Genomic DNA, 27,885 nt, shown 5'->3' on the forward strand with positions numbered 1-27,885 from the left:
AGTACCGATCGGTTTGCCGCACCCTGGAAAGAGCATCTGGTGGGCGATATTTTTACAACGGGCTGAAGGATAATTAACAGATTCTAGAGCGTGATAGTACGGTGCAACGATTCGTATCCTGATGATTAATAATTCGATGCGTAGCCGATAGGTTCCAGGTTGTTCGGCCTCTCGTACCTTTTGCCACTGTACGCTGTGAACTGAATAATGAAACTTATCAAATTACCTGGAACGGTGCAAGGGGTGAAGAACTTCCCTTTTCATGCGAGCATTTGTTATGGTCATTTAACTAATAGATTACACACAAGGGGATTTTTTTCTTTGCTTTCGAAATATCAAAAGCTTTAGTCGAAGCACTTGGAGTGTACTTTATCCGGCTTTCGATCGTCGAACAGAAATATGTGGGTCAATGAGGTTTGCTCGTAAAAGTCTCGTTAAAGAGAGTGAGGGCGTTTAATCGGAAGATGGAACATAATTGTGACAAACCTTTTCGGTTTCAAGAGGTACTCACTCGAACCGAATCTAACAAACATAACGATGAGTTTTGGGACAGTGCTGCTTCCTTCGCTTCCTAATTGACGTTCGTTTCGCTTTTCACAGCATTTGGGCTGTATGTTCGAACTGTAGCTCGAAATCACCAATTATATTTTCGAACAAGATGCCAAGAAGCAATTCGTGACGGAGCTGCATAAACAATGTTTCCATGTTCCTAGCAAACAGTAACAGCTAGTGGTGGAGACAGCAAGTAAACTATTTAATAATTTCATCATCTTTGCATCGTTAGACAAACTGAACGTATGTGTCGGTGGGCTGCAACATTGTCACTTAGCAAGTTACGGTTCCATGTTTCACTCTCTCGCACACACGGAGTAGCTTGAAGAAGCCTACAAACAACTATGTTTTAGCAGGAAATTGTACTTAACCCACTTTCCGCACCAACTGGTTGAGTTTGTCGAGAGAGATTTCTCACTTAATTTGCAACGCTATTTTCTGCATTGCACTGAAAGCTGTTCCGTGGGGGCGGTTGGAAAAGTTTTACTTCCGAACGTACAATGTGTGTGCGCGCGTCAATGTAGTAGGGTGTAGGCCGGGTCGTACATACATTGTACAGCCTGTGTAGTTACTGAGTATTAGTTTACGGTTGGTTTGCATACTTACTGACGGTCGGATGGTTTGAGTACAATTTTTATTTTCATCTCATTTCCTTCTCTCTCTCGCTCTCTCTCTCTCTCTCGCTCCAATCTACTCATCAGGCATCGAGCCACGGATCGGTAGCAATAACTTCTACTTCAACGAAACGAAAGGCTTCTACTGTCTGCGGAACGAGACGGGCGACAAGTGTCTGCGGGAGACGAAGGGCCGGAAACACCCACGCGTCGATCCGGTCGTGATATCGAAGTTGCGTAAGTTCTTCGTCGAACACAATCAAAAATTCTACGAACTCGTCGGCGAAGATCTCGGTTGGCCGGAAGAGTAGAACGGTGGGAGCTGTGCTGCAGCCAGATTGCAACATCACCCATCATCATCCCCTATTTTGAGCGGATGCGAGCCGGGGGAAAACAATCCGGGGAAGGCTGCAGGCAAAACCACCATCGACAATGTGCATACCCACACAAACAAACACACACACACACAGACAGCTATACAAACACAACTAACCAAGTGAGACTGATTGGAACGGAAGCGAAAAGTATAGTAGGGTGCCGAAGGAAACAAAAACAAAATGGAAGCAAAAGGCAATACGGCGGCCCAAGGTGAGTATAGCTATTGCCGGGGAAGCGTTAAAAACTTTGCGGCCAATTTACTTCACGTGTGTAGCTATTGCGAAACCTGAACCCGCGAAAGCGGAAGCAGAGCGCACCGCGGATTCCAACTCAGTGTTGGTCGGCCATTTCGTTATTTGTTTCGCTTTGCTCGGTTTGATAGGTTTATTAGCGCGTTGTTCCGCAAAGTACGGCAATGTGCACGTATGGAAAAAAACATATATATATTAGATAGGAATCAATTAAAATCGCTTACGGTGCAAGCTGTGTGCTATGACGCGCAGGAGTTTATGAGACGGGAAGAATCTTCAATTTAAATTAAGCTTATAATTTGGTACACTCATTTAGTTCGTCATTTCATTAAAAAGCTCTCAAACATCAAATGTACTGAGAGCTTTTGAAAAGCTTTTAAAGCTATTAAGGAAAACGGTTTCTTTTATCCTCCGCTACACTAACATTATTCTCAACAAATATTAATCGTTATTCACCGATACTTACATCTGTAAACCATTCTAGTGTCAATGATGTATTATTCAAGCCTCTCTCTCTCTTTCTCTCCTTTTGTTTCTGCACCTCATAAAGAAAATTTATTTTTATATCGGATGCAATGAGCTGGGTCTCGTTCGTTTCGCTAGGATAAACATGTTATTTCCAAATCATGTAAAGATCACCGTCAACAGAACTGTTTGCTGACCAACAATCCTTTGCAGCCCTTTGGAGTCGAGGCTGTTGGTTTCTGTACATCATAAGGTTACTGTCCGTGTGGGTAAGGTCAGCGTGTTGGGCTCCCCGTTTTCTGGACTATAAATATTCTTCCCGATTACATCCACCATCCCACCGTCGGGTTAACCGCCACACCGAACCTCACCACCGTCCACCGTCGGAGGGTTGTGCAGAAATGTGAAGAAATATTTCATGAGTCCCAATTTCATCCCGCTTTCTCGCCGAAACCTTCTGCACGGCAGCATGATGCGGCACGATTCGGTGCCGGCGTATGTAACCGTCTGGCGGACCACTTGTTCCACTCCATTTCCGGCCGATTCCTGTGCTTGCTCCGGTTGCAGCTGCTGGCCAGTTGCTGGCTAGCTACATTTAAGTTGAAAATAATCGGTCGTTCGCCGGGACAAATTGAGCTGAAATGTGCTCGACCTCACATGCTTGCACAGGCATCCGCCTGCTCTCGGCTGGATCCGTCGTGGTGAGATGCATCTTAGCACATACACACACATCCGAACGCTGGAACACCCGTGTGAACCGCGACATGTGCTGCCCTGGAAACGTGCTCGCACAAGATGTCTGAGCTTTCCCGTTGCGAGCGATTCTGTTCGCTTGTGAGCGAAGGCGGGATGGGTCAAAACCCCGTTCCAGAATAGGCGATTTCGGTTGGGATTGGGAGGAAAATGGAGCATTGGGCGAATCCGAAAATCCGAGTTCATTGCAAAGTCCATTCGATGGGGATGGAACGCACACACACACACACTCAGGGGCGTTTACTATGCATTGGTATGCATCGTTGGGGTAGAAATCCCTCAGATTGCTTGCTCGGTATGAATTGGTAAAGGATTAAGTTTTTCCCACCCCCGAAAAAAATCATCGAGGTCACACGTGTATGAGCGTAAAAGTACGTGACTTTTCACCGCGTACCAGCGAGCGCCCGACGGCGCAGACAGCTTCGAGAAGAGGATGTTGTGGCGGTAAACAAACGGAAAATGCTCGTACGTTCACTTTTTGCTCTAGCTCTGGGGGAGGGTAAACCTGATGATGGAATGTGCTTCATCGTACGGGCTGTGGTTGGCTTGGGTTTTTTTTTTTTTGTTCGCCTTCGTACATCAGAACTCACCCCACACGGTGAGCTGATGATAAGAGCGAAAAGGGTGTGAAAAGAGATAGCAAAAAAAGGCCGTTAGAATCAAGAAGAATATGCCCAGGCTCAGCCGAAAAAACAAACCACCGGTTCCGATTTGGATGCGGAGGCCATTCTGATCTCGGGGGAAAATAGGAAAAACGGTCCACAATGAAATCGAAAAACGCACACCAATTTTTGGTGACTTTTCGATTTGCGGCCAATCGAGAACACGTGTGTATGTGTGTGGAACAACCAACAGGAGAAAGCTTCTGGGAGCGAAAAAATGGAACTGTTCGCTACACGAGCCACACATACATCTGTACTATTAGCAAACATGGTTTCCACTTGATGATTGACATTTTGAGACGAGCAACAGCAGCGAAAAAAAAGAACATGCGATGCGTCGTTGATCGGATCCATGCACACCGTGCATCAGACACTTCTAGATGCGCAAATTTCTCATCGGATAAGCAAGATTTGAGCGCCGTGTCAATTTTTGCGTACTTTTTTTCCCTTGCTTAAATTAATCCGCACCGGGGTACCGAGCACCAGGCGTCTCCATCGGAACAGAGACGAAACTGTCTGCCGGGGAGGCCGGGAGCTAGATGCCGAAAAACGAAAAACTGCTGAGTAATCCTATTTTCCAGCCCGAAGTATTTCGGTGCATTCGGTCAGTGGAGCATACGGAACGGGCACAGCTGCCGGTCGGCTGCGAGGTATGGGATTAATGAAACCTACCAGGCGTCTCCATCGTCCGATTGAATGTGGAAGGATAGACACGGAGAGAGCGTTGGGCGCGAAAGCCAATTCGTTAGCATTGTTGACAAATTTTTGCATCTGACAGCAGTGCAACATGAGGTTTGGGGGATTATTCTTGCTTTTCCTTTTGTGTTGCATTTTCATAGGCGGGCGAGTAGCAGAAAAAAGGCAGGGCCTAAGTTGGGTTTGCGTTTAATCGATGTACGGTGCGATAAAAAGTTCTAGTATTAAAATGTTATTAGAAGTTGTATGTTGTAGAAAGGTGAAGTTCACTGAAAAAATCACTAATTTCTAAATGATATGCCTTCCTTTCCAATAAAATCAAGAAAACGAGTAGCATAAAGGGCGAAGCTGAAGCATGTTCCCACCAACCAGCATGAATAGAGTCTTGAAACGAAGGTACAATAACAAATTCCTGCTTCCACTACAATCAATATTCCACGAAAAACACCTTCAGATCGCGGTCGTGAGTAGCCTTATCGTCCGCCGCTTCCGACACCGCTGAAACGTGTACGTGCATAATAATCTTCAATTCCTGGTTTTGTGCTTCAGTCTTCACTCACCGGCAGTCCACCGGACCGGGTAATGAAAAATCCATTACAGCGAACGAAGTTACCCGGTCGCCGGTTGGTGGTGCCCGCGAGCTGAAGCTCTTGAATTTACATCCTCGAAAAGGTCATTTGAGTTGTGTCCTCCAACCCGTCCCGAAAACCCGCGGGTGGGTGGCCTTCAAGCACTTCGGGCAGCAGAGGTTGCAGAGCAATCGCGTGCACCGTGTTGCGATAAGTTGACCGTCAGTCGTGGGTCGACGTTCAACCCTTGGTATCGCGGCGCGATACCTTCTGGCTTTATTCCGGGAAGTGATTGAAATCGGAACAAAAATTGTTGCATCACGCCAGCCACCACCAACGGCACCGGATGGGCCCAGGGAAAGTTCGCTTCCGTATCTTCGCTTGAACATTTAAATTGCAGTTCGCGAAGAAACGATAACACACCGAAACCTTCGTTCCGGGAAGAAGTTCTCACCGACGGTTGCATCAACCTGTCTTTCTCGCGTGTTTTTCTTTTAGCTGCTACTCCGATAAGATTCACTCGCAAAGGGTCATTTTTATCGTCTGCCAAAAATGCTCCAAACAATCAAGTCAAGTTGGCCAAGTGAGGGCCCGAACAAGAAAGAAAGAGCGCACAAGAAGAAAAAAAAAACCTCCCACACTACTACAACACGGATAGGTAGCACTTCAGAAAGTCACTCTTACCGAACTTTTGGCCCAGGCTCTTTGTCAAATGTTCTGGCCGGTATCCTTCTCTGCTGCCCGGTCACCACTTCACACGGGAAATCTTTCTGCCCGTTCTGGGGTTCACCCCGAGCACGTACCGGTGTAACCGAGTGGCTGTGTGTATGTATATGCCACACACCAACGCACACACCCGAAAGCCCCATCCATCCGGGCCCGGAATTCACTGAACGCGACAAGAAAGGAGAACAAAAAGATAGCCCAAGGTTTGGCTAACGGGAAAAGTTTCCTGTTTTGGAAATCAAATAATTAGAACCATTTGCATAATGTGCCCCAATGGGGTAGCGCGGGTCTAGTGGTCGGGGAAAGCGGCCCATGCTGATGGAGTGACGCTTCAAATACCGTCACCAAATCTACAGCTCTGTATGGGGAGGGGGGAGGGGGGGTTGGTCGAGTAGGGGGAGATGGGTTTTCGACATCGATCGGATCGCAGCTTGTGTTGCTTTCGGCTCTTGTCCGTCGAGTGGTTGATAGGTTGCTTTACGGGTTTCGGTTTCTTTCTTCCGATATCACGGATCTCAAGTGGGTCCCTTGCTGGGGCTATATCTTGATATGGCGAAAGGATATGCTCGCTAGCTTATTTGGGGATTTAGAAGGAAATACAGCTCAGATCGATGATGAACCGGGGTTTTTAATACAATTTGACCATATTTATTTTGTTTTGGTTTCGAACTCATGCTAGTAATATCTTAATTTACATTGTTTTCTTTGAAATATTCACGATTTAACAAACAACATTTTGTTTCTGTATTAATCAATAATAGCTTATATGAAGAATAATTCGCATGGTGTGTTGAGTGTAAAATCTTTGAGCCAAATTTTGAAATAATTGTAATAAGTGTTGGATTGGTCCCTGGGAATAGGGACACACAGATCTAGGTTACTTCAGAAGTGAAGCGAATTCGGTTTCGTTCCGTAGACGATCTCTTGTCTCCAATAATCCGTGCTAAATCGTAAGAATCCTTTTTAAGACGGGTACGAAACAACAGCTTTCCTGAGTGGTCTTATGTGCCCTAGTTTGAGACCACGGCCAATTGTACAAATTAGCGATCAGAAACGATTTTTAGATTTTCAAAAGTCAGGTTCTACTCTTATTCCTATGTGTGTGTTTTGATTGTGCCTGGTCTAAGTTTCGAGTAACCTGTCTAAGTAGAATTTATTTGGAGGATTAAGCTCTTAAACTTGGAAGATATCATCCAACAGTAAATAAAAGAACACTTTGCTTAGTTCTCAGAGTTACTTTTCTTTATTATTTGAAAAGCTCTGCTAAAAATTGAGGTCATGAAGGAGGTTTACTTATTAACTCCAGCATTATACTTTAACCTCACACGCGCACACAAAAACGCCAACATTCTAACGACAGTGCAACAGTCGGTTTACTTACCAACATCTCCAGCGGTGGTTGCAGCTGTAAGATTTCAGTTCCGCTTGAACAAAAGACTCTTTTGCATTTTGCACGTCCAAACAGACCCATTCCTTCCCCGTTTATCCCACTCGTGTACCTCTTCCAGCCACACCAGAAGATGACGTTTACAGCCAAAAAGGACATTTAGATATATCCGACCGGAATGGTTGTCTCGGGAACGGACGGTTGTTATGCCATTCTTCCCACTGCTGCATCCGGGTTCAGGCTGATCAGCCCAGCTAACGTTTGTTGGCAAGTTGGTTTTTCTTCTTTTTTTTTATAGATCTACCCCTTTTTTTTCTCTCGCTCCCCGTACACTCGTTTACGCTTTAATCTGCTTAACTCGGCTCAAGCTTTTCCACCACCTTCAGCGTGATGCGTCATAACTGTCACGTGTTTCGTGTTTTGCAAAGCGACACGGATTGTACGGGACATACTGTCACGGCTTTGCCTGTTTGCTTTTTTGTTCTTGGTTTTCCTTTTTGTTCTCTTTCTATGCATACCGTGGGAATGCTGTTGGCTTTGCTTGTTGGTTTTGCTCAAGTAACCAGCAGGAAAAAAAGAACCTGCCCCCTATTTCCATACGATTCGGCATTTTCTAGTGGGTGGTTTATGTCGAGCAGCTTGTTGTGTGCCCTTTTTTATCACAAACGGGGCTAAACTTTTCTGCGGAAGGAGCGCGGAAGAACGCGTTCCGTGAAGTAAAGGGTTTTGTTGATGGTTTGATTTATTTGAAGATTCCGGGAAGATGCGTACAGCGCTTTGCATACATTCTGGCGCAGATGTTTTCAAATAGACGGTTGTGATAAAAAAGGATTGTAGCGGAATCGTATTAGCGGAAAGTGAATAGTGAGCAGAATAGAGAAAAAGTAACTCAGCCTTACCTTATTTTGCTTAACTTTAAATGAAATTATACTCATTCGTGGTACTCGTATCTGACGGACGCGATACTGTCAATGCGTCCTTCACGAACGGTACAGAATTAGCAACCCCTTTGGGGATGTCAAAGCCTTTGCGTTCTTATCATTCGGCTTCCATTCGGTGCCCGGTCACTCTCGGGATCCCACTGTCAAATCCCACTTTGCGTGACGGTAACGACACGCGTGTGTGTGGTTCTCCGCCAAGGGTCATAAAATACGGCCCGAGAGTCACCGGGAGAGCAACAAAAAATCGGCAAACTACCACCAGCAAAACCAACAATTTATGGTACAATTTTAAACCTGACTCGTGCGTGTGCGTGTGCGTGTGTGTGTTTGTAAAAGCAGCTGGTGTATCAGCGTGAAACCAACCCAACCAACCCCAAATCGAGGAAGGACTGTTGCACCATCAGAACCCACGACAAAACGCGCGTTGACAAAAGAAGTTGCAGAAGATTAATGCTGGAAATATTTTATCATTTCATTTCAGCCATTTTCGTAGTGGTGGTGGTGCTGATGGTACAGTACAGTAGACAAAAGGCACATGCTCCCCATTTTATGTGCTTCGGTGCGATGCGAGGCAGTGGATTTGTTCTTGGTGATGAATAATTTTTACGCCATCGCTGTCGACGCGATCGCGGTGGAAAGTCGGGAAACGAGTGGGACGCGTGGGGAGTGAGATTTTTAAACGAAATTTTCCGGATTTTTTTGGTAGGAAATTCGTCCCAGTTTCCTCTATATGATCCTACCCAAAGAACCATATGTAAATGTATGTGTTTTGAGGGCGCAGTGCTGTCTCCCTGCGGTAGCAACGAAAGCGTGTAACAATATAATTTAGGAACAACCGATGGTGTACCGCTGTTGGATAGCTGCCGAACCATAACCGAAATAAAAGCGGATGATTCATGTTCCCTTCAGTATGGCGCACACCAAACTAGCGAATGTATTCCACTGGCTGGCTGGGCGGAAAAAGGATAATCGAAAGCTAACCGGAGAAAATTATTTATTATACCAAAAACCCGATTTTATCGATGCATGTTGAGCCACAATGGTGGCTAGATAAATGGGATGCAAGCGTTCGATAATGAGTGGATAGAGTGCAGCGCTTTTTCCCCCCTAAAATTCTCTTTCTCTCTCTCTCTCGCACACACATACACGTGTTGCTAAAGCTTCTGAAATTCTAAACCCTCCAAAGCTCCCCGGTCTAATCCCTTAAAAGCGAGCAAAGTACGCACCACCTAATCCCCATAATTACTGCAAAACAATTCACCGCACGAGCCGGACTGCTGATTCGATTTCGATATGGAAGCTTAAGCTATAAATTGCGCTTTTCATGTGCAATCTGCATCTATCCGGGGTGGAAGAAGCTGGGACAGTGGATGCTGTTTCCAAGTAAAATGGGTTTATCTTGTTGCTCGCCACAAGCGACCAGCCCTTTCTCACCGTTACATGCTCTTTCCGTGACGGTGTACAATGAACTCATACTCACCACGAATGTGGATGTTGGAAAGGTGCTTGCCAGGTATCACATTTTCCAGGTCAGTAGGTTCCAGGCTGGTGTGCACCTACCTGTTCGCATACGGTTAACACGTGGCCTACTTTTTTGTTGTTGTTGAAAATCTTGTGAACCAAAGGAACCCGTCGCTAAGGCGTGGAGGATAATGGACGGTGTGCTCTAATGTGAAATAAATTGCCGGTACGAGGATTTCCACTGAGCGCATATTTACTACTAGCTTCTGAAGTGCTTTTAGTTTTTCCTGTTGCCTTTTTTGATTCCAGTTCTATCAAACCCGTTTTTGGTAATATTTCAAGCTGGCTTTACGCAACAGGTAATCAATCATGTTACTACGCACGTAATTGAGTCGAGTCGTTTTGAAACAACGCCTACTGGAGCAAGAGAGCAAGCTATCATTAGCCAAGGGTGCCTATGGGCATCATTACTTTTCCCTCAAAAGCAAAAGCTCAAACGATCAGCATATTTGCTTCTTCGGCGGAAGCAATCATTTTCCAACAATAAATTGTGGGAATGGGCTTTTTTGAAACAAAAAGTTTGGGGCTAATCATATTCCACTCTCGATAACGACATGACAGTGAGGCAGTTTTTTAACGAGATCGGTCACGATCGATCGATTAAGGTGAATCCATGGTTTTTGCTGCCCTGTAGTCGACAAGAAAGCAGCGGAAATACCTAGAATCGTTCTACATTTATTAAAATAAACAAACAACGGAACGCAATCCGAATCGATAATAATGCCGGTTTGCGCTTTTCTGTGTGTGTGTGTCGAACTTTCCGTTTTGTTTTTCTTTCGCTCCACAATTTCTTGATTCCACTCAGATGCTTATCGAATGTGTACTCCGTACAAGCGCGCACACGATTTCCACGATCGTTCCCCACCGGCGCGGGCTAGCAACCGAGCAACTCAATTTATTTTATTTTCATGGCTGGTGGTTTCCAACCCAACCATTGGCCGGAAGTCGTCCGATCGTCGGGCTACGTGACGCTACGAAACTTCTTGATGCACCGCACACTCCCGATGCTCATTCCAACGCAACGGGTCCGCTAAGACGACCGTTCAGAGGGAACATGGTGGGGCTGGGAACGCGCTGGGAACAAAATGGATGTCAATATTTGCATGGCCCTCCTCTTCATATCGATGTTTGTTTTTAGTTTGCTTCTTTGGGTTGTTGTTTTTTTTCTGTCTCTCTTCACTTCACTACACAAAAACCGTCCAGACACCAGTACCTGCTCCTCCGGATCTGATCTTATCCGCCAAAAAAAAAAGAGCTTCCAACCATTTTCCATCGGTTTTGATGTTACATCGGGCGATGTGTACGTGTGTGTGTGTTTATTCATTCCGGCAGCTTGGCTCGGATGTCGCTGATGTGATGTGATGTAATTTCCGGATAAGGGAACTTTCCAATTATCGAAAAGTTATTCCCAAAACCGACAGCCGCATACAACTTTGCGAGAGTATGTTTTAGAGGGTTTGGGACAAAATGAATCGAGCAATGAATGCTAATTTTATGTTCGAGTGGTGGTGCCCTTTTCTGAGCGGGGATGGGGTAAGAGACCATGTACGGAAACACCCCCAGCGTTACGGGTTTTGTGAAATGGAATTCGGTTTCAAAGTCAAATTGGAGGGTAATAATAATCAAAGCAATTATTTTAAACTAAATTATCGCACAGTTCCAAAGAAGCGTGGCAAAGAAATAATTAAATAAATTGATTGCGTTTTGTGCCTAATTTTTAAAGGATATTTTATATCGATGAGCAAATTAGCAATAATTTACCTGTCAAAGTTTCATTGAAACGTGCCTGCAATTATTACTTAAATGCACTAGACAGGTTTTAAGCTACAATTATTGTAGCATTTAAATAAATGCTCATGGCATCAACCAACTACAGCTTTTTATAAAAATAATTAAAATTATTCTAATGGCCTGTAATCAAAGCAGTGTTAAGGTTAATTCAATTTAGCTATTTATTATTTGATACAGGGTTCAGAAACAATTTAAGCTGATAACTCCGTTAAATATTAAGTGGACAAATTCACAGAAAGAATGGGTTCTCTTCCTGTAAGTTGTCCTTTTACTTTTGAGCAGAGTGCAAAAAGAGCTCCACCATTGCTAGAGTATCTAGGACTCCCTACAAAGACAGTTTGAAGTTGGTCGGCATGTATTTGGTAGTTTTTGAGACCATATTGCTTTGGTTATTTGCTAAAAACTTAAGACACTTAATAACCTACAAAACTATTGAAAGGAGGCGAAGCTATGAGCCAAACACAACAAGCTTTCAGTCCTATGTATGTAGAGACGGTCCAGAAGGGATTCAAATCCCGGTCTTGATATATTTAAACTTCACGATCAATTTATTCACACACTGACTACAGTGATAAATTTACATGGAGTAAATGATAAAGGTTCAGCTTTTTGAGAACAAAAGCTTCAAACAGCATTTAAATTGAGAATGAGTTCTTTAAATTACTTCCCTAAAATTCCCTCTAATTGGCTTTGATAACAATACCATTCCCACAGATACAAGCTTTTCACTCTAGCAAATCTCGGTGGATAGCCCCTAATTGGAAACATCCTTTTTACAACGAACCTGATGAAATAGAGTACAGTTCGTAAAATGACAACCAGTTCAGCCATTTACTGCCTTCGGGGTGAATTTTGGCTCATCAAAATCAAATGTTTCTTTGCCGTGGTTGAAACAGATCAGCCACATTCCAGAGTCTTTTGAGTCCGTGTTTGGTTATCACGAAAATGAACAACAAAAATAAGCAAGCTCTCTCTCACACACACTCCCTGGGGACAACAAACATAGCTAAAGAATCGACTGGTTCTTTCGGTCACCGGAACCTCCGCAAACTCACCCGGAAACTGAACCAGATTAATATCCTCCCGCAAAACGTCAAAACCACTCACAGAACGTTGTCGTTTGGTTGCTCCAGGGCAGGTGCTTTAATTTTGTCGGGTACCCCGGTTTTTCCCACCTCCCCTTCCCATTTCTTAACCCCTCTCTTCTTTAAGGTTTGAAGGAAAAAGTTAAAGGATAACGAGTCCAACACAAAACAACCAGTCAGCCAACCAATATGAACCAGGCAAAATGGTGAACGATTAACTTTCGCAGCACAATAATTTTCCCAATACCGCCGTGCTTTTCCCGCATCCCGCTCGATGCTTGTTGTTATCGTGTGGCGCCCGTTCGAAGCCCCGACCACACACGTTACTTGAGACGCACCGGGGTTCGGTCTGCTCCTCTACTCGCGATTTCTCACTGCCGATTTCCGGTTCCCGGTCCATCCGCTCTTTGTGTGCACTAAACCCCCCGGTTCTAGGAAGCCCCGGACCGTCGAAAAGTTTTTGGCGGGAAATACGGAAACTTTGCACATATTTCGCTGTGCCGACAGTATCGTAAATAATTTATAACCTGCCCTTCAATACACACTTGCACACACACACAAACCTCCGAACCCCCCACCGGGTGGTAGAGGTTTTCTTTCGGCCACATTTCGCTAGTGGCCCCCCTGCAGGGTGAAGTGCAAGGGAAATTCATTGGTAAAGCAAAAAAAAACACACACACAATGGGAACGTCAAAACAAGGATCCGAATCGAGCCCAGGAATCGACGTTACTACTGTTGCTTCGTCCTTCGACAGTAACGTAACGGTCGTGATGAGGGTGTGTGTGTGTGTGTCAGGCTTAGAAGATAGGATAGGGAACATATTTTATTTCCCATCCCATCCGATTGCCCCCAAAATTTCCCGAACTGTTTCAGAATTCTAGAGGTAGTGGAAATGACCCTCCGAAAAACATACAAACACACAAAACAAAGGTAACAAAATTCATCGCTTCCTCCACGAATTGGGGGATTTGATAGTTGTGGCAGCGGTCGAGCGAGCGAGAAAGAGAGAGAGCACGATATTAAAGGCAATTGAAATTTAATCTTCAAATTTCCCTCCTTAACAAACACCCCTAGGGAGGGTCTCTTTAATTTTCCGCCCGCGTTTGGCTTTGCCTCTTTAAGACTGCTCTACCACGAAGCTGTCGCTTCGTTTTCCCCCCTGCAGCTTACGAAACGAAATCATGATCACGTTTCGACACCAGTTCCGGGAACAAAGAGCGGGCTACCAATAAAAACGGAAAGTGAAAAAAGAACTATTCCGAACCCCCGGAAACGATCCTGCTATCGATGATCGTAAAAATGGAGAACGAATGGGAGGTTTTGTGTTGTACGGTGGGTTCCATTATTTCGATTCCTACCGTCGATTCTCCAAAATGTTGGTGGCGAAAGGTTTGACTGCATGTTTTGTTAGCCTGTTTCTGGCCCACTTTTGCACCAGTCGATTGATATTTACCGTGATGTAACAACGGAAAACAAACAGCCCCCGTCGGCGAGAACGATTGGAAAATGTGCGCTGGTTGAATGCCTACGGAGAGAGGTTGTGGGGAGCAGCAAACGGAACAGCATTGGGGTAGTAAATACTATGCTTGAGAAAAGTTTTCTCGTCCAGAAAAAACAGATGGAATGGGGATGAAAACCCAAATACAAAACAAAAAAAATCAATCGCCACGTTCAAAACACACTCTCGACAGCGAATATTTTCTCACCGTAGTTCGCTTGCCGATGCTTGTTTTGTTCAGCGCGTCGATGCGCGTTTTCATGCGGGTTCGAAGCTGATCGCTTTTCACAGTTCCAAAAAGCAATCTTTCCCACTCCCCACCGTACGATCCTGCACTGTGGGTCAGCCGCCGATGAGTCTCACCCTAAACTAACAGTTTTGTTGTTCGGTTTTTGTAGGCTACCGGGGATCGGATTGTTTTTCTTTCCACCGCATACTTTCAAAACAATGTGCGTTTGGTGAGACTGATATGAAGGGAGTGAGTGGGAGAGAGTGGGGGCAGAATGTGAGCGAGGTTCAAGTAACGCAATGGAAAGGGATATGAATAAAAAAGGGAACACGTGGATCAGCGAAACTTTCAACAGCAGGCTGGCCATATTATTTTGAAACGGACCAAGTAGCCAAACAGGCTGGACGGATATTAATGGGTCTCGTTTGAGGGGGGGGGGGGGTTTTTGAGCTGGAAGGGATGTTTTGTTTATCTGAACTTTAAGAAAATATTCCACACACGAAAGAGTAAGGGAGAGTTGATGCTTTTGATTGTAGAAGAGTTTTAATTTGTTGCTCAAAAATATCATTCGTTTCAGTAGCTTATTGGAGAAGAGCATGAAATGATACTTATTTATAAAAACAAACAATTTTTTTATGTTATTAAGAATTGCTGGAAGCTTTTGTTTAATTAACGTGTTCCTGCGACACAAAATTATGGTCTAAAGCATCCAATTGCCTACCTTTAGGCGTTTTGTGGTGAATTTGGTGTACGCTTTGCATTCTCACCACAATCGTTGATCCGTTTTCCATTATGATAGGGGTTTCAAAAAAATTTTTGGTATAAGTGTTTTAATACATAAAACGAAGTAAAATTTTCTTAAAGTGAGCCATTTAGCAGACCTACCTAAGCTTAATATCAAATCAAATCTCCTCGCAATGTTTCCATAATCGTTTTACCTCTAAGCTAACAGACGAAGTTAAAGTTTTTTTTTACTCTTCTTGATAAAGATCACTGGACTCCACAGAACCCACCTTCCATTTCACACCACTTAGTCACATCAAGGTCGTCCCTAACTTTCATCGCTCCACCCCCCGTATAAAGCACCCCGACTATGGTGCAAACCTAGAACAAATCAAATCTTCTTCACCTGTAAAATCCTGTTTCGCGGAAATTCACTTACCGATGGTCCGCCGGGACTGTGGACTGTCTCCGTGAGGCGGGAATTCTCTGGCAAAAAAAAACACAGCCTATCTGAGACAAGACGAGTGCCAGGTTTCGGGAAAGATGACCGAAACAACAAGTGTTAGCTCCAGCCAGGGAAAAAGCTCTCCCTCTCTCTCTCTCTCTCTCTCCCTCTTGAAACAGGTGTAGCTTCCCTGGGGAGGATTAGTTGGGATGTTTCGCTCCCATCGAGCCAATATATAGTTAGTGATTGGATTGAGCAAAGAAAAAAAGGATTTTTTGCTTCTCAGAAGAAGCTAGTCATACCATTTGCTTCCTGTTTTCGTGATACAAAAAACAAAAAGCGGGAGCAAACTATTGTACAATTTATCAAATTTATGCTACCATGATATGAGTCCAATGTGGGTCATTAAACCATCGTTTTGGGGTCTCTTGAATACGAAAGACTCTTCTGACATTTTTTCCCCCCGTACTGGGTACAAAAAATGTCACTAACTTCATCAAGATTGTATCAGCATAAAGTGTCCCACCATCCATCAGCCGGGCACAAAGGTGACAATTTCACAAGATTACCTGGTAGCGAGAGGCGAAAAGATACATATTTAAAATAAAAGCATAAGCTAACTGGCATCCTTCCGTAGGATTTTTTCAAAGGAAGGAAACCCCCGAAGACAAAAATGCTGCCACACCTTCACGTGTGAGTCTCATCGCATCTTTCCCGAACCTTTGAAGATACAAATGAATGTACAAAATCAGTAAAATCAACATCTCAGAAGTGAGAGAAGAACGAGAAGACAAGGAAAAGGGAAACCAAAGCAAACAACCCCCAAAAAGGTTGTTGAAAAATGCATCCAACATCTAACGGCCTTTAAATCAAACGAGTCAAGCCTGCCTTGCCTTTCTTTGCACTGCTAAAAGGCGTTTGAAGTCACACAAATTGGCCCATCCACCGTTCCAGATTTCACCTCACTCAATTACTCCATTACGGTACGCTCTAGCGTTTTATTACACACTGGCACACTTAAGAGCATCGCTTCCGTGATGGTTGCCTTGCTTTACCAGCTACAAAGGTCTTTTAACGTTACATGCGCAATGATTTCTGTCCTTCTTATTATCCTCCAGCCCGCATCGGAATTGCCCCCTTTTTAAATCATCATTTTTCTAGATTGGTTCAAGTTGAATAAGCTTGCCTTAAAGTTAACTCGCTTCCACATTTCTCATCTTCTCCTGCGTCGTTGTGCCACCTATTTGAATAACAATAAAAGCCATCAAACAGTTAAAATCGAACCGTTAAGCGTACTTGTAAGACATTACATTGATGAGTAATTGTTATCGAAGAAAAGCGATCGAAAAAGAAAGAATTGAGTAGGGAAACCCAGTTAAGGTTAAGTTTGCCTTTCGTTTAGAATTTATTCTTCTTATCACAACAAGCTCCTTTTAGCTTAATTTAAGTGTATTTTAAAAGGTATAAAAAGAATGGAAAAACACTGAAAGAAAAAAACTACACAAACACACACTAAGAGAGAGAGAAGCAGAAAAAGAGCAGCAACACTGCTTGGTTGTTCGAAAGGAAATCATGTGAGCAATAGCAACTTTGATCGTGTAAGTAGCGTGTACTTGTAAGTCAACGACATATCATACCTAGGCAGATGTAAACGAATGGGGTAAGATTAGAGCGGGGAGACAGTTTAGTCCTAAGCAACTCGGTGTCTGTTCTGGTGAACGTTTAGAGCGGAAGAGATACTAAATGGATTTCAAAGGTCAGCTCCGGCTAGCTGATTATAGTAAGTGTAAGTCGTAAATCGTATTGAGGCCGAGATGACGCGTGATCTTTGCTAGAGGGCGAGAAAAAACAAACGCAAATCAAGCTTCTAATTGTGTCTTCTTGTCCGATATGATTTAAGCTAATCACTAATGGCCCAGCAATCACAGCTGCGTTTGGTTCAATTATTAATAGCTAGCCATTACTTTTCGCACCGTTCGAATGCTCTTTTTGTAGTACAGCAATTCGGGGATTTTGGGATTATAAGTTATAGAATTCCGTGAATTTGATATCTTCAAACTCTATCTCCTCTTTCCTTCCTTCAGTTGAACAAGAAAAAGTCCCTGCGGGAGGGCTAAAGAAGCGATGTAATCAGAGTTCCTACCAAAATGAATATCGTTAGCATTTAAGCCAGTACTGAAGCGCTTCTATATTTTTCGCTCTCAGTTTTTTTTGTCCTCTTAAATGAGCTTGTTTAAATCGAGTAATAGCTATAAAGTTTAGTACACAGTATAAAAGACTCTCTGAGTTGCTTGTTTGAATGGATGGCTTCATGCACGTTCCATCGTCGCCAAAGATATGCAATCTTTCTTGCATACAATCAACAGTATCGGAAGAAAAAGAGAAATATGTTTATTTTTATCCATTGTACTATCAAACGTCCCAGAAGAAAGAGTATTTATAATACAATCTCACGCAAAAACTACACCGGCTTCTCCACAGGAAGGCTAGAGAAGCAAACAAGAAAGAGATAGTCAGAGAAGGAAAACAAAAACAAAAAACAGATAAGCGCTATTTTTGGATGTTGTAATTAAACTGTAACTCTTCAATATTTCCCTTACCCTATTCATGTACTACTACTACTGCTACTACTACTACTAGCAAACGATGGAAAAGCAAACAAAAAGATAGGGGAAAAAACGCAGGCACAACAGAAAGAAATGACAGCAAGTGAAACAAAACAATTGGGAAAACAATTCAATGTCCGGAACATTCCCTCCCATGCAAAGCTTCTTTACTATTAAGCTAAAGACATCGCTTTAGATCAGAACGTTCATCCGAGTATCAACTTTAAGCTTTATTTCACTTCCGTAAATAAAACGACGACAAAACATATCAAAGGGAACCCCTGTCAAAGTGATACTACGGAACATGAAAATTCAAAGCAAAAAAAAACAAAGCGAAACAAAAAGAAAGGCATAAAAATGTAAACGAAAACATATCATAACAAGAAAGAAAACAAAGAAGAAATGGACAAAATCAACAGACATATCAAAACGAAACCGAAACAAAAAGAAAAGAGGAAAACCAAATGATGTAGCTTTCTATAATGAAGAAGAAAAAAAAACGCGTGAAGGAGATATATCAACATGAAAAGATAAATGTATATATTATATACACGCATAGTATTCCAGCGGAAAGCGTACGATGTTTGTGTCGTGTTTAAGCAGTTTTAAGCAGTGCGCCATGTTCGGGGGTATGGTTATGGGCTTTGTTAAGCCCGATGTATTTCATAAGTGAAAAACAGGCAAAACCGTTAGTGTAAGAAAATTGTTTCCCTTCCGCCCTCTCCCCACGCAGAGTGGTAGATGCGTGTGTAAGAAAACAAAGTCCCAAAAGAAATGCATCACGGAGCAGTAGTTAGAAGTTAAAAGAGTAAGAAGAGTAAGAGAAGCGAAAAGAGAAGAGAAAGGAGAAGATAGCAAAATGGAACATGTTAAATGTTTTGTTGGAGTAAAATGAAAATTTTAATAGCAAAACAACAAAAGAAAAGCGACAGAATGACAAAAAGACAGTTAAAAGGACACTAGAATAAGTTTAAGAAAAATTGTTTAATTTCAGTAAAACAGCAAAAGCAAAATAAAACGAAACAAACAATATACAAAGCTGAAAAAAGTGTTACAAAAGCAGTAGAAAAGAGGAAGCTAAAATTACACACACAGTTACACCATCAGTTTCAGTTAAACCGGATGTGATGGGAACACACAGCATTTGTGCATTAAGTGATTGACTTCATATTCATATTGAATATATAGATATACAACGTATTAGGGCCAAAGCAGTGCATTTTTGCGTCACCGAACATGATTGGTAAAAGCGAGGAAATTATTTGCAAACCAAAAAAAAAATACCCATACGAGAACGCTGCTGAAAGGGTAGCAAAAAGCAAAAAAGAAAAACAATGTTTGACTAAAAACATGTAAAAATGCAAACAAACAAACAAACAAACACACCGTTGTGTTTCAGTTCAGCAATAAGCAGTCAGTTTTATCCCGATCGACGCTAGGAATTTAAATTACCTTACCAATAAGAACGCAATGGAAAAGCAATGAATAGCACAATTATATTAAAACCAATCGAAAACGAATCTAACAACCAAATGAAACGATGGAAAGTTTAAGTGTTTAAGTTTTTAAAGTGTAAACAGCTCCCTGTTGGATTATTTATTCGGTTGGAGAGCAGCTTGGTTAGCTGCTCAGCTCGAGGCAACATTTGTATAAAAATCACTTTCAAAACAAATGTGTTGCAAATTGAGAGTCTAAAGAAGAAAGGCGGTTGAGTTGATTTAAAAAGGATTCAGTAAATAGAAGAGTGTGTATAAATAAGTTATCAATTAATTAAGATGGCGCATTGTACTAAAACACACAAGCGTGAAGCGTTTCAAAACCAAACTTTAAGCGTTTTCTGTTAGTTCGTCACATCATCAAGCTGTTGCTGCGGTAGCGGTAACGATGGTAACGACGTACTTGTTCAATCACTTGTTACAATCATCACACCTACCAGTGTAAAAAGTAGGCTGAAAATGCGTCTCCATACCTATTTGCTTGTATGTGTTGTTGGAAGACTTCAATTAATGGGCAAAATAATTTAAACCCCGGAAAAGGTCGGCTTTATTTGATTTGTATTTTAATGTGTTGAAAAGCTATGGAAACGTTTTCACCGGACACGTGAAGCTATTTAACGGGTGTTGTTTACGTTCAGATGTGTTGTACCTAATGTTGCTTTAATGTAAAGAGTTTAAAACAAACTTGGCTAGAAAGTGAAACAAATCAAACACAAAGCTAAGCTATACCGCAACACAACACACTACCATGAAGAAAAGAAAACCCGGAAGGAAAAACACGGAAAACAAAACATATCGACTTCTGACTGCTATAAACCTAAGCTAATTCTTTGTCACTTACTTACTATTCATTGTCGTGGATGGAAATAATGGATGAGACAATTCGAACCATCTAAAATATGGTTAAAAAAAGGACACAAAGTGTGCCAGACACGCCAGCCATGTACAGCAGCCATGTCATCAAGTGTATGAAAACGGTCAAATGTAAAATACAACACGCATCCACTCATTCCTTCGGCCAGCATCATGTTTGCATCGGTGAAAAAAATAATGTAACAAACAGAGTGGAAACAATAGGAAAACATAGCCCAAACTTCAGCAAAACCCCCCAAATCATATCGGAATGCAAACGGAGAAAAAATCACATACATATCTCATATCTCGTCTTCGTAGTTATGTAAAGAATACTAACACTTAACTGCTAAACAGTGGCCAGACCGGTCGAAGGGTCAGGAATCGAAATCGAACGGAATGAATACAATCGCAAATGTGGCAGGAAGGAAGAAAATTGAAAATAAAATAAGTCAGTAAAAGATTGAAACAGCGGACGGTGTTTGTATTTTGCGTTTATTTGAGAAACGGCTGTTAAATGTAACTTTTTATTTTGAGAGAGTTGTGTTTAAGAGAGTGTTGTATAGAGCACAACAGAAACTTGTACGATATCCATGCTTTCATTTTTGTGAATAACGAGCTTCTTCAGTACTAAGCAAGCGTATAATTTAACCGTCAACTCAAAGAGAAATTGCATACATTTTGGGGCAAAACCTACATGGAAACATGTAGGTTGAAATTGCATACAATCAGGCGTAAAAACTGTTCAGACTTGCGTACCGTTTGAACGACAGTACAACAGTTCACATACAGATGGCGCTATCCGATGCAGGGGTTTGACTGGCACTTCTTATTTCCTTTTGTTTATATCTTGGAAATAAAATGTAATAATTTTTTTATTATGTTATTTAACAATTAGTGGGCGTTTAAGTGATCAATTTTTAGTTAGATAAATAATAACAAAACATTTTATTTATTATATTAGTCATTCGATTTCAAAAAATGTGATATCGATAAATCTTTACCAACAATTCAAACCACAATTTAAGTTTTGTTTTTTTTTTTCACATACAATGTATTTTATTACTGTTGGTCATTTTCATTCACAACATACTCACACACGCACACATTCTTCACGGTGGCGAAGGGGCTCGTTCACTTGACCACCCCCACGCCTGAAGTGAAACCTCCAGCTAACATCATTACCGGGTTTTCAGCAAAGAAAACAAAACAAACTAATACAAAAAAACGATCAAATAAATGTACCGGATCAACGGTTTTGGTGCAATGATTGCAGTGTTACATACTCGCTCTCTCTCACACACACATACGCACGCTCAACGTTTCTCAACATTAATTTAACATTCCAGAACTTCGAGTTTGCACAATAAATTAGATTTACTTTAGAAACGGTACCATCATTTCTGCTTAAAAAACGAACTAAAAAACCGATCGCTATGGAGTACGGTTTTCCACCAGCCCTAACGCTATACTGTTCTGTGTGTGCGTATGTTAGGTGCGCTTGTATGTGTGAATGTGTGTGTGTGTTCATGTTGGTATGTGTGTAGGAACCATTAGAGGATATACATTAAAACAAACCGTCCAGGTTCGTCTGAGTGTAAAAAGTGCGTTCAGTTTTCCGTTCCCTTTTATCCTTCATGCTCATATAACATATCCTTGCTTTTCCACAGCATTTCCACACAACATTCGTTTGCTTAGTTCACATCTGGGCTTTGAGTAACGTTTTTCTCCCCCCCATTTTCAATTCTACACCTCACTTGTTCTGCTTCCTTCGATTCGATTGTTTTCTCCCTCCTTTAGCAGTTTTGTTCAATTTCATTTAACTAATATTCACTCACGAGATCACATTTTGCGCTCCTATTTATTTATTCACCTTGTTGTTTGTTTTTGTTTCTTCCTTTCTTTTTTCGCTAATTCCTTTCCCATCTTAAGTCGGACACACATTTTCATCCTTCATCGTGCCTGTTTCACTTTTGCTTTCCGCTATCGTTTGCTTATCTCTTCACTGTTTGTTTTCTTTCCCACTTTTCACCGCATTCCTTAACCGCTACCTAAAGCAAGACAGTTTAGTATCATTATTTCACTGGAGAGTTGTTTTGTTTCTTGTGTTGGCTTTTTATTTAAGCTTAACGCTGTATCTTAACTGACTACCATGCAACGTTCTTCCTTCCATCAGCAATCACTCCAAAAGCACTTGAGATGTAGCAAAAAAAATTAAGTGAAATTGTTTAATATTAATTACGAAAAAAAAATCCAAATCAGAGAAGTAAACAAAATAAGAACAAAAACCTTTGTGCAAATGGGATTTGCAGTATATGGAATGTTGAGAAATTTTCGAAGGAGAAACCCCGCTTTTCAAGACAGTGTAAACTTCCGGCGCGGTTACGGGAGACTAAACAATGCTCACAAACCACTACCAGGTAAGCGATAAACAAACCTTACCGGCGATCATAAACATTAGCAAATAATCATACAAATCAAACAATCAATCCGGTGTTCATCTCAAACGCGCGGGATGAACTGCTGAAGGTAGGATGAACGTCCCGTCCCCGTTACACGATTAAAACAGGAAAATAAATACTGATGAATGTCACAAATAGAAGTACTCCATGATTCGTAATAGGGCTAGCAAGGTCGCTGCAAGACCCACCGGGCCGCTTTTTCACCAACTGATGGATAAAACGTGTTACATACTACGATAATAAAATTACTAAACTATTCGCGCGATTCAAACCTACTAAGTAAAACCACTTGCCTATTCTCAAACGACAAACAGAAAAAATGAAATGAAATGATACAAAAACGCACAAAATAAAACCCGCCAAGCAGCAGAGTTGAATGGGGTGAAGATGAAGCAAAACCGATCATGGTTTTTGATTCTGGCTTCTTCTTGCTCGTGCGCTGCTACCTTTACTATAAAACTCATTTCCCGCTCTGTTGTTACTGATTTAAAAAAAAAAGTTGAGGAAAATAAAAATAGGGGCTCTTCTTTCTCTTCTTTTTCTTCCCGCTCACACACACACACTCAAGCAAACACACCCTTAATGGCGAAACTTTAAGTAAGCTTTAGCGCGTTCATTCCACAGTCACCCGTTCTACATTCGCATTCGAAGGTTCATCCGTTCACTCACCCATTCATTCATCGGATGAAGGTCTCTCCTTGCAATCCGTGAGATTATTCATAGTTTGCAGATTCATCGTTTCCTTACTGGTGGTTGGTTTGTTGGTTGCATGCGTGAAGCAGGGAAGCGCGAAAGAAGAAGAGACCCCACACACACATGCACATACCTCTCGATTCGTCCTGCGGGTAACTAATATGTACAACGTAATGGCGCTTCCCTTGCCGCGGATTGCTCCCCGACCGGCTTAAAAACCCTACAGCTAGCCCTTAAACTATTCTTAACGCAATACAACACAAGCGAGAGGTTTGCTTCTAACGATAGATAGAGAGAGAGAAAGAGAGAGAGAGAGATAGAGCTGGAGGTGAACTGGAGGAGGGTTGCGAGAAGAAAAGGGGAGCTGTGGCGATACATGGCGAGTTGATGAGTGGGGCACACTTCGCTTCCAGGCGAGGTGACAACAAAAAGGGATGTTACGAGGAAGTTAACGCTGCAGTGGCGGTGGTGTCCGACGGCTACCACTGACCGGTCTTGCAAGGATGTTGTTCTGCTCCTGGTGCTGCTTTTGCTGTTGCAGTTGCATCTGCTGCTGCTGCTGCTTTCTGTAGAGTGGATGATGTAGTAGCTTGTGATGCTTCCGATCGAGTGTCAGCGGTACAAGCTCACCAAGCTCCGGCTCGTCGAGCAGTAGCTTCGGTCGTCGTACCCGCTTTGGATGTCGGCGAATGTTGTTGCGCTGGCCCGTCGTACCTGCCACAATGGCGTTCGGTTCGTGTATGGCCGGTGGACTCCTTCCGAGCCCAACGGTCATTCCGGACGCATTTCGGCTACAGCCGGTCAGGGTGCGCCAGTCCGGCAGCTGAACCCCTTGCCGGACACACTCGTGCGCATACGCCGCCATACTGTCACAGTAGCACTGCCGGTGAGGACACTCGCACATGTCAAACTTGCACGAGTCGAAGTAGTTGTCCGGATTGAGCAGCGAATTGCATCGGCCAAACACTTCCGGCGTCCGGAGTGCCTTGCACAGCGGGACAAACTTTTTCGTCTTACACTGCGGATGCCGAGCGGCCTGCTCTTTCTTGAGCTTCCGGGTGCAAGCCTTTGGACCACCGACGGCCCACGATCGTGCAAAGCGCCACACATTGTGCGTCATGTTGCGGCCGGCCCGCGTAAACAGATCGTCCCGAAAGATGCTGTTGTAGTTACCGCACAGCCCACACAGCTTGCCCTTGTACGCGGTCGGTACCTGCACCTGGATGAAGTTGTGCCCATCCCAGGACAGCTGCACGCCGAGATCCGTTTCCACGATCACCTCCGTACCGTCTCCGCTTCGATTGATGTGCAGTGTTTGGTTTAATCGATAGGGAAGCTCGACGCGGGTCCCGTTCACCTTTACTCGCATCCGATGGCCCAGATTTACCTTTACACCTTCCAGCTTCAGTGTGACCGTTTTCGTCCAGGACGAGTACTTGGTGAGCCGGGCATCGTTCGTGACACGGATCGAGAACGTGTGTCCGACACAGTCCCTTGTCAGCTCGTACTTACACGAGCCCTGGAAGCTGTAGAAGTTCCCGTCGAACGTTTTGTAGTGTGGATCACCGAACACGGTACAGACGGCAGGACTTTCGACACACTGGGGACAGCATTCACCCGACACCGGGAGGAGTGTTTCGTTGGGGCCACATTTCTTCTTCGGACACTGGATGTTTGCACAGCGCACCTCGCCGGCGCGACATTCGCAGGAGGTACACGGGTTTAGGCTCCAGGTTTCGTTGTTCTAGATGGATTAGGAGGAAGAAAATGGGAGAATTCTACATTAAAAACATCTCGTTGACAGCGTTGATGTACTTAGAGTACAGCGCCATCTATGAGGACTAAACTTTGTACTAATACTACAGCAAGCAAGTAGTTGATTCAATTTGACATGTTTTGTCTTATGAGCTTTGATCTACAGATTGATGTTCTAACTAGTAAATACTAAAGCAAACTAATTACTAGGGCTCGCTCGAGACACGACCCTATGCTTACCTGATAAACCTTCCCAGCGGCAACACACGTGCTCCGGAACTCGGCCGGCATCGGGCACGATGGACAGCATTCGCCCGGTTCCCGCTGTTGATCCTCCAGCGCACACTCCAGTATCGGACAGGTGCTCTTCTCACACACGGACGTCCCATTCTGACAGGTGCAGTTCGAACACTGATCTCCGTGGTACGGTTTGCCCGGGAAGTGTACCGCCTTACCGATGATGCACATCGGCGACCCGAGATGAATTTCCTCCCGCCGTTCGATACACCGGGGACAACATTCGCCCGGCGTTCGGATCTGCTTTGACAGTGGACACTGCAACACCGGACAGGAACGCTTCGTGCAGGTTAGCTTGTGGCCGGAGCACGTACACTTCACGCACGGATCTTCACTCAGCGTTGCCTCGTCGAACACTTTCTGCCCGTTCAGTCGACAACCTGCGAAATCGAGATCGTGCGAGACACAGAAAAAGAAACGGAACATGAAATACGATTCCACTCGAACCTACAGCAAAGCCGGATGCCTTGTATGCGTGTATGACACTAGCAGCAAGCAAACAAAAAAAAAAGGTCACCGAAGGGAAGCTGCAAGGGAAGGCGAAAGCCCCCTAACTTCCCCACCCCCGTCATTTCCAACGTCTCGCTGGGACAAGTTCAATGTCACACACGGAATTGAATCAGAAAATATGCTAAACATCTCGCCCGAACCTGAACGGTCGCGTCTAAGGATCGTGTAGGCGTTACGGCGTACACACGTACAGAAATCCCCCCCCTCGAAGCCTCCGAGACGAGCACGGAGTTAATCAATCTTCATCTAATTTAAATCGATTTTATAATCGACGCCGGTGGCGCACTCGTGAGCACCGTACGCCTAGTGCAACGTTACGGCCTCGGTGTCGGCGTTGACAGATTTGGTCAAGGTAATGGAGGCGATTCCGGGTTGGAATTTTGTCACACAGACACACGCAAGCTCACGCATACCGGGGGTTGACATTTTGTCTCGGAGCAGGAAGTGATCTGCGTACCGCAATAATAATCGTCCAGCCTACACGGATCTCAGCGGCTCGGTGTAGCGGGGGCAGCACGGGACGGGAGACATTTGGAGAAAGCAATCGCGCCAAGAATGTCTTCTCGAGGCGTGCTTGTTTGGCAGGTACTTCCAAGGTACCGAAACTGGTCCTCGTCAGCAAACTTCCCTCTAAGCTATGGAGTCGGGAACCGCTTCAAGTTCCGTCCGGATTATGTCGCACAAGATCACGACATTCGGCTGCTCAGCGCCGACAATGTTGCCGATCGGCGGCGAATCGACCAGCAAGCCCAGTAGCCCTGACAACGCTGACTCAACGGATTAAGGTCGGCTTGAGGTCTCCGGCGATTCCACACGATCGACGTGCGAACAAGGAAGAACCGCTCAACGCCTCAAAGGTTAAAAGACGCAGCACTATCTGCCGAGGGTTGAATTTCTGAGCGGCGCAACATCTTCTACCTACAGCAACGCGCCCAAGAACCAACTGAGGGTCTCCGGGTACCCGCAAATGCCTACCGCGAGGCGCATTGTGGCGGTTTCATTCTGATAAATGAAGGAATTAAACAAAGCGAATCTGAAGCGGGGAGCAAATCCACAAAAAAAAAAAATTGCACAAGAAATTCTCCACGCGTGTGGCAACAGCGTACCAATTCGGACACCGGTTGTGCATTCGGGGATGTTCAATGTGCGCTTAGCCATATTCTTTCTTATGTTTCATCCCACATTTCCATCCGTCCACCGTTCCCTGGTCAACCTTTTTTCGGTTTTTTATTGACTTCTTAAAACAATAGAGACAACAACAAGCACCGCTGTCGGTCGGTGGTGGAGGCATTTCACCGACTTTACTGTCCAGACCCCAAAGGGAAGGTGTATACGTGCACGGAGAACAAGTCCCGGGATATCATCAGGCAATCCACCGTACAGCAGCAACCCGAACCAACCTGTCGAACCCTCCTAACGCTGGGGGGAACAGTTGGAAGTCGTGGGGGGAGGGGGCGTCTTTTTGAAGTCAGACGTAGAGCAGGACGATGTCGTGAGTAACGCATCAGCGGACCACCGACAGCGAGACTGCGGATTTTGTTCTGTCCCTTCTGCTTCGCCCACTGACCCTTCCCCGTTGAGAACACACGCAGCACCATTAAAAAAGGGTGGCCCAGCTACACACGAGCTGCCTTCCACGGAGGCACCAGAACAGCGGAGGGCCAACCTGTCAGCCCGCTTCGTTCGACGGGCCGTCGGAGAGTTTTGCCCTGGCAAAACGGTCGGTCTCCGCAACCGGAACGGACACCATACACCTTCCCGGGTTTTTTTTTTTGTTTGTATGTGTTTCTATGTAGTGATCAAGACACAGAAACAAAAGCAAAAACTGCTCAAACACACATTGGGTGGAAAGAAAAACGGTTAGTTACATGCTTTTCAAAAACGGTTTGTGTTTTCGTGTTTTCTTCCTGTACGTCTCGCTATCTCG

The 27,885-nt window shown here is 43.9% G+C and overlaps 2 protein-coding genes across 14 annotated transcripts in view; one reads left to right on the forward strand and one right to left on the reverse strand.

The window, feature by feature from the left end:
• LOC118511338 (heparan sulfate glucosamine 3-O-sulfotransferase 5) overlaps positions 1-20,710 on the forward strand; it is a 60,400-nt gene extending 39,690 nt beyond the window's left edge. For 7 of the 8 annotated variants that reach the window (XM_036054274.1, XM_036054276.1, XM_036054280.1 and 4 more), the window contains one exon: positions 1,254-20,710. In XM_036054274.1, the coding sequence (XP_035910167.1) occupies positions 1,254-1,477 (224 nt within the window). In that variant the 3' untranslated portion in view covers positions 1,478-20,710. The remainder of the gene's footprint in view (positions 1-1,253) is intronic. The other variant, XR_004906143.1, reaches the window with a different exon arrangement.
• Positions 20,711-21,274: 564 nt separating this feature from the next.
• LOC118511342 (BMP-binding endothelial regulator protein) overlaps positions 21,275-27,885 on the reverse strand; it is a 72,915-nt gene continuing 66,304 nt past the window's right edge. For all 6 annotated transcript variants that reach the window (XM_036054295.1, XM_036054292.1, XM_036054289.1 and 3 more), the window contains 2 exons: positions 25,392-25,828; positions 21,275-25,140 (listed from right to left, as the gene is read on the reverse strand). In XM_036054295.1, the coding sequence (XP_035910188.1) occupies positions 23,845-25,140; positions 25,392-25,828 (1,733 nt within the window). In that variant the 3' untranslated portion in view covers positions 21,275-23,844. The remainder of the gene's footprint in view (positions 25,141-25,391; positions 25,829-27,885) is intronic.

The sequence above is a fragment of the Anopheles stephensi genome, chromosome 3, assembly GCF_013141755.1.
Source record: "Anopheles stephensi strain Indian chromosome 3, UCI_ANSTEP_V1.0, whole genome shotgun sequence".
NCBI lineage: Eukaryota > Metazoa > Arthropoda > Insecta > Diptera > Culicidae > Anopheles > Anopheles stephensi.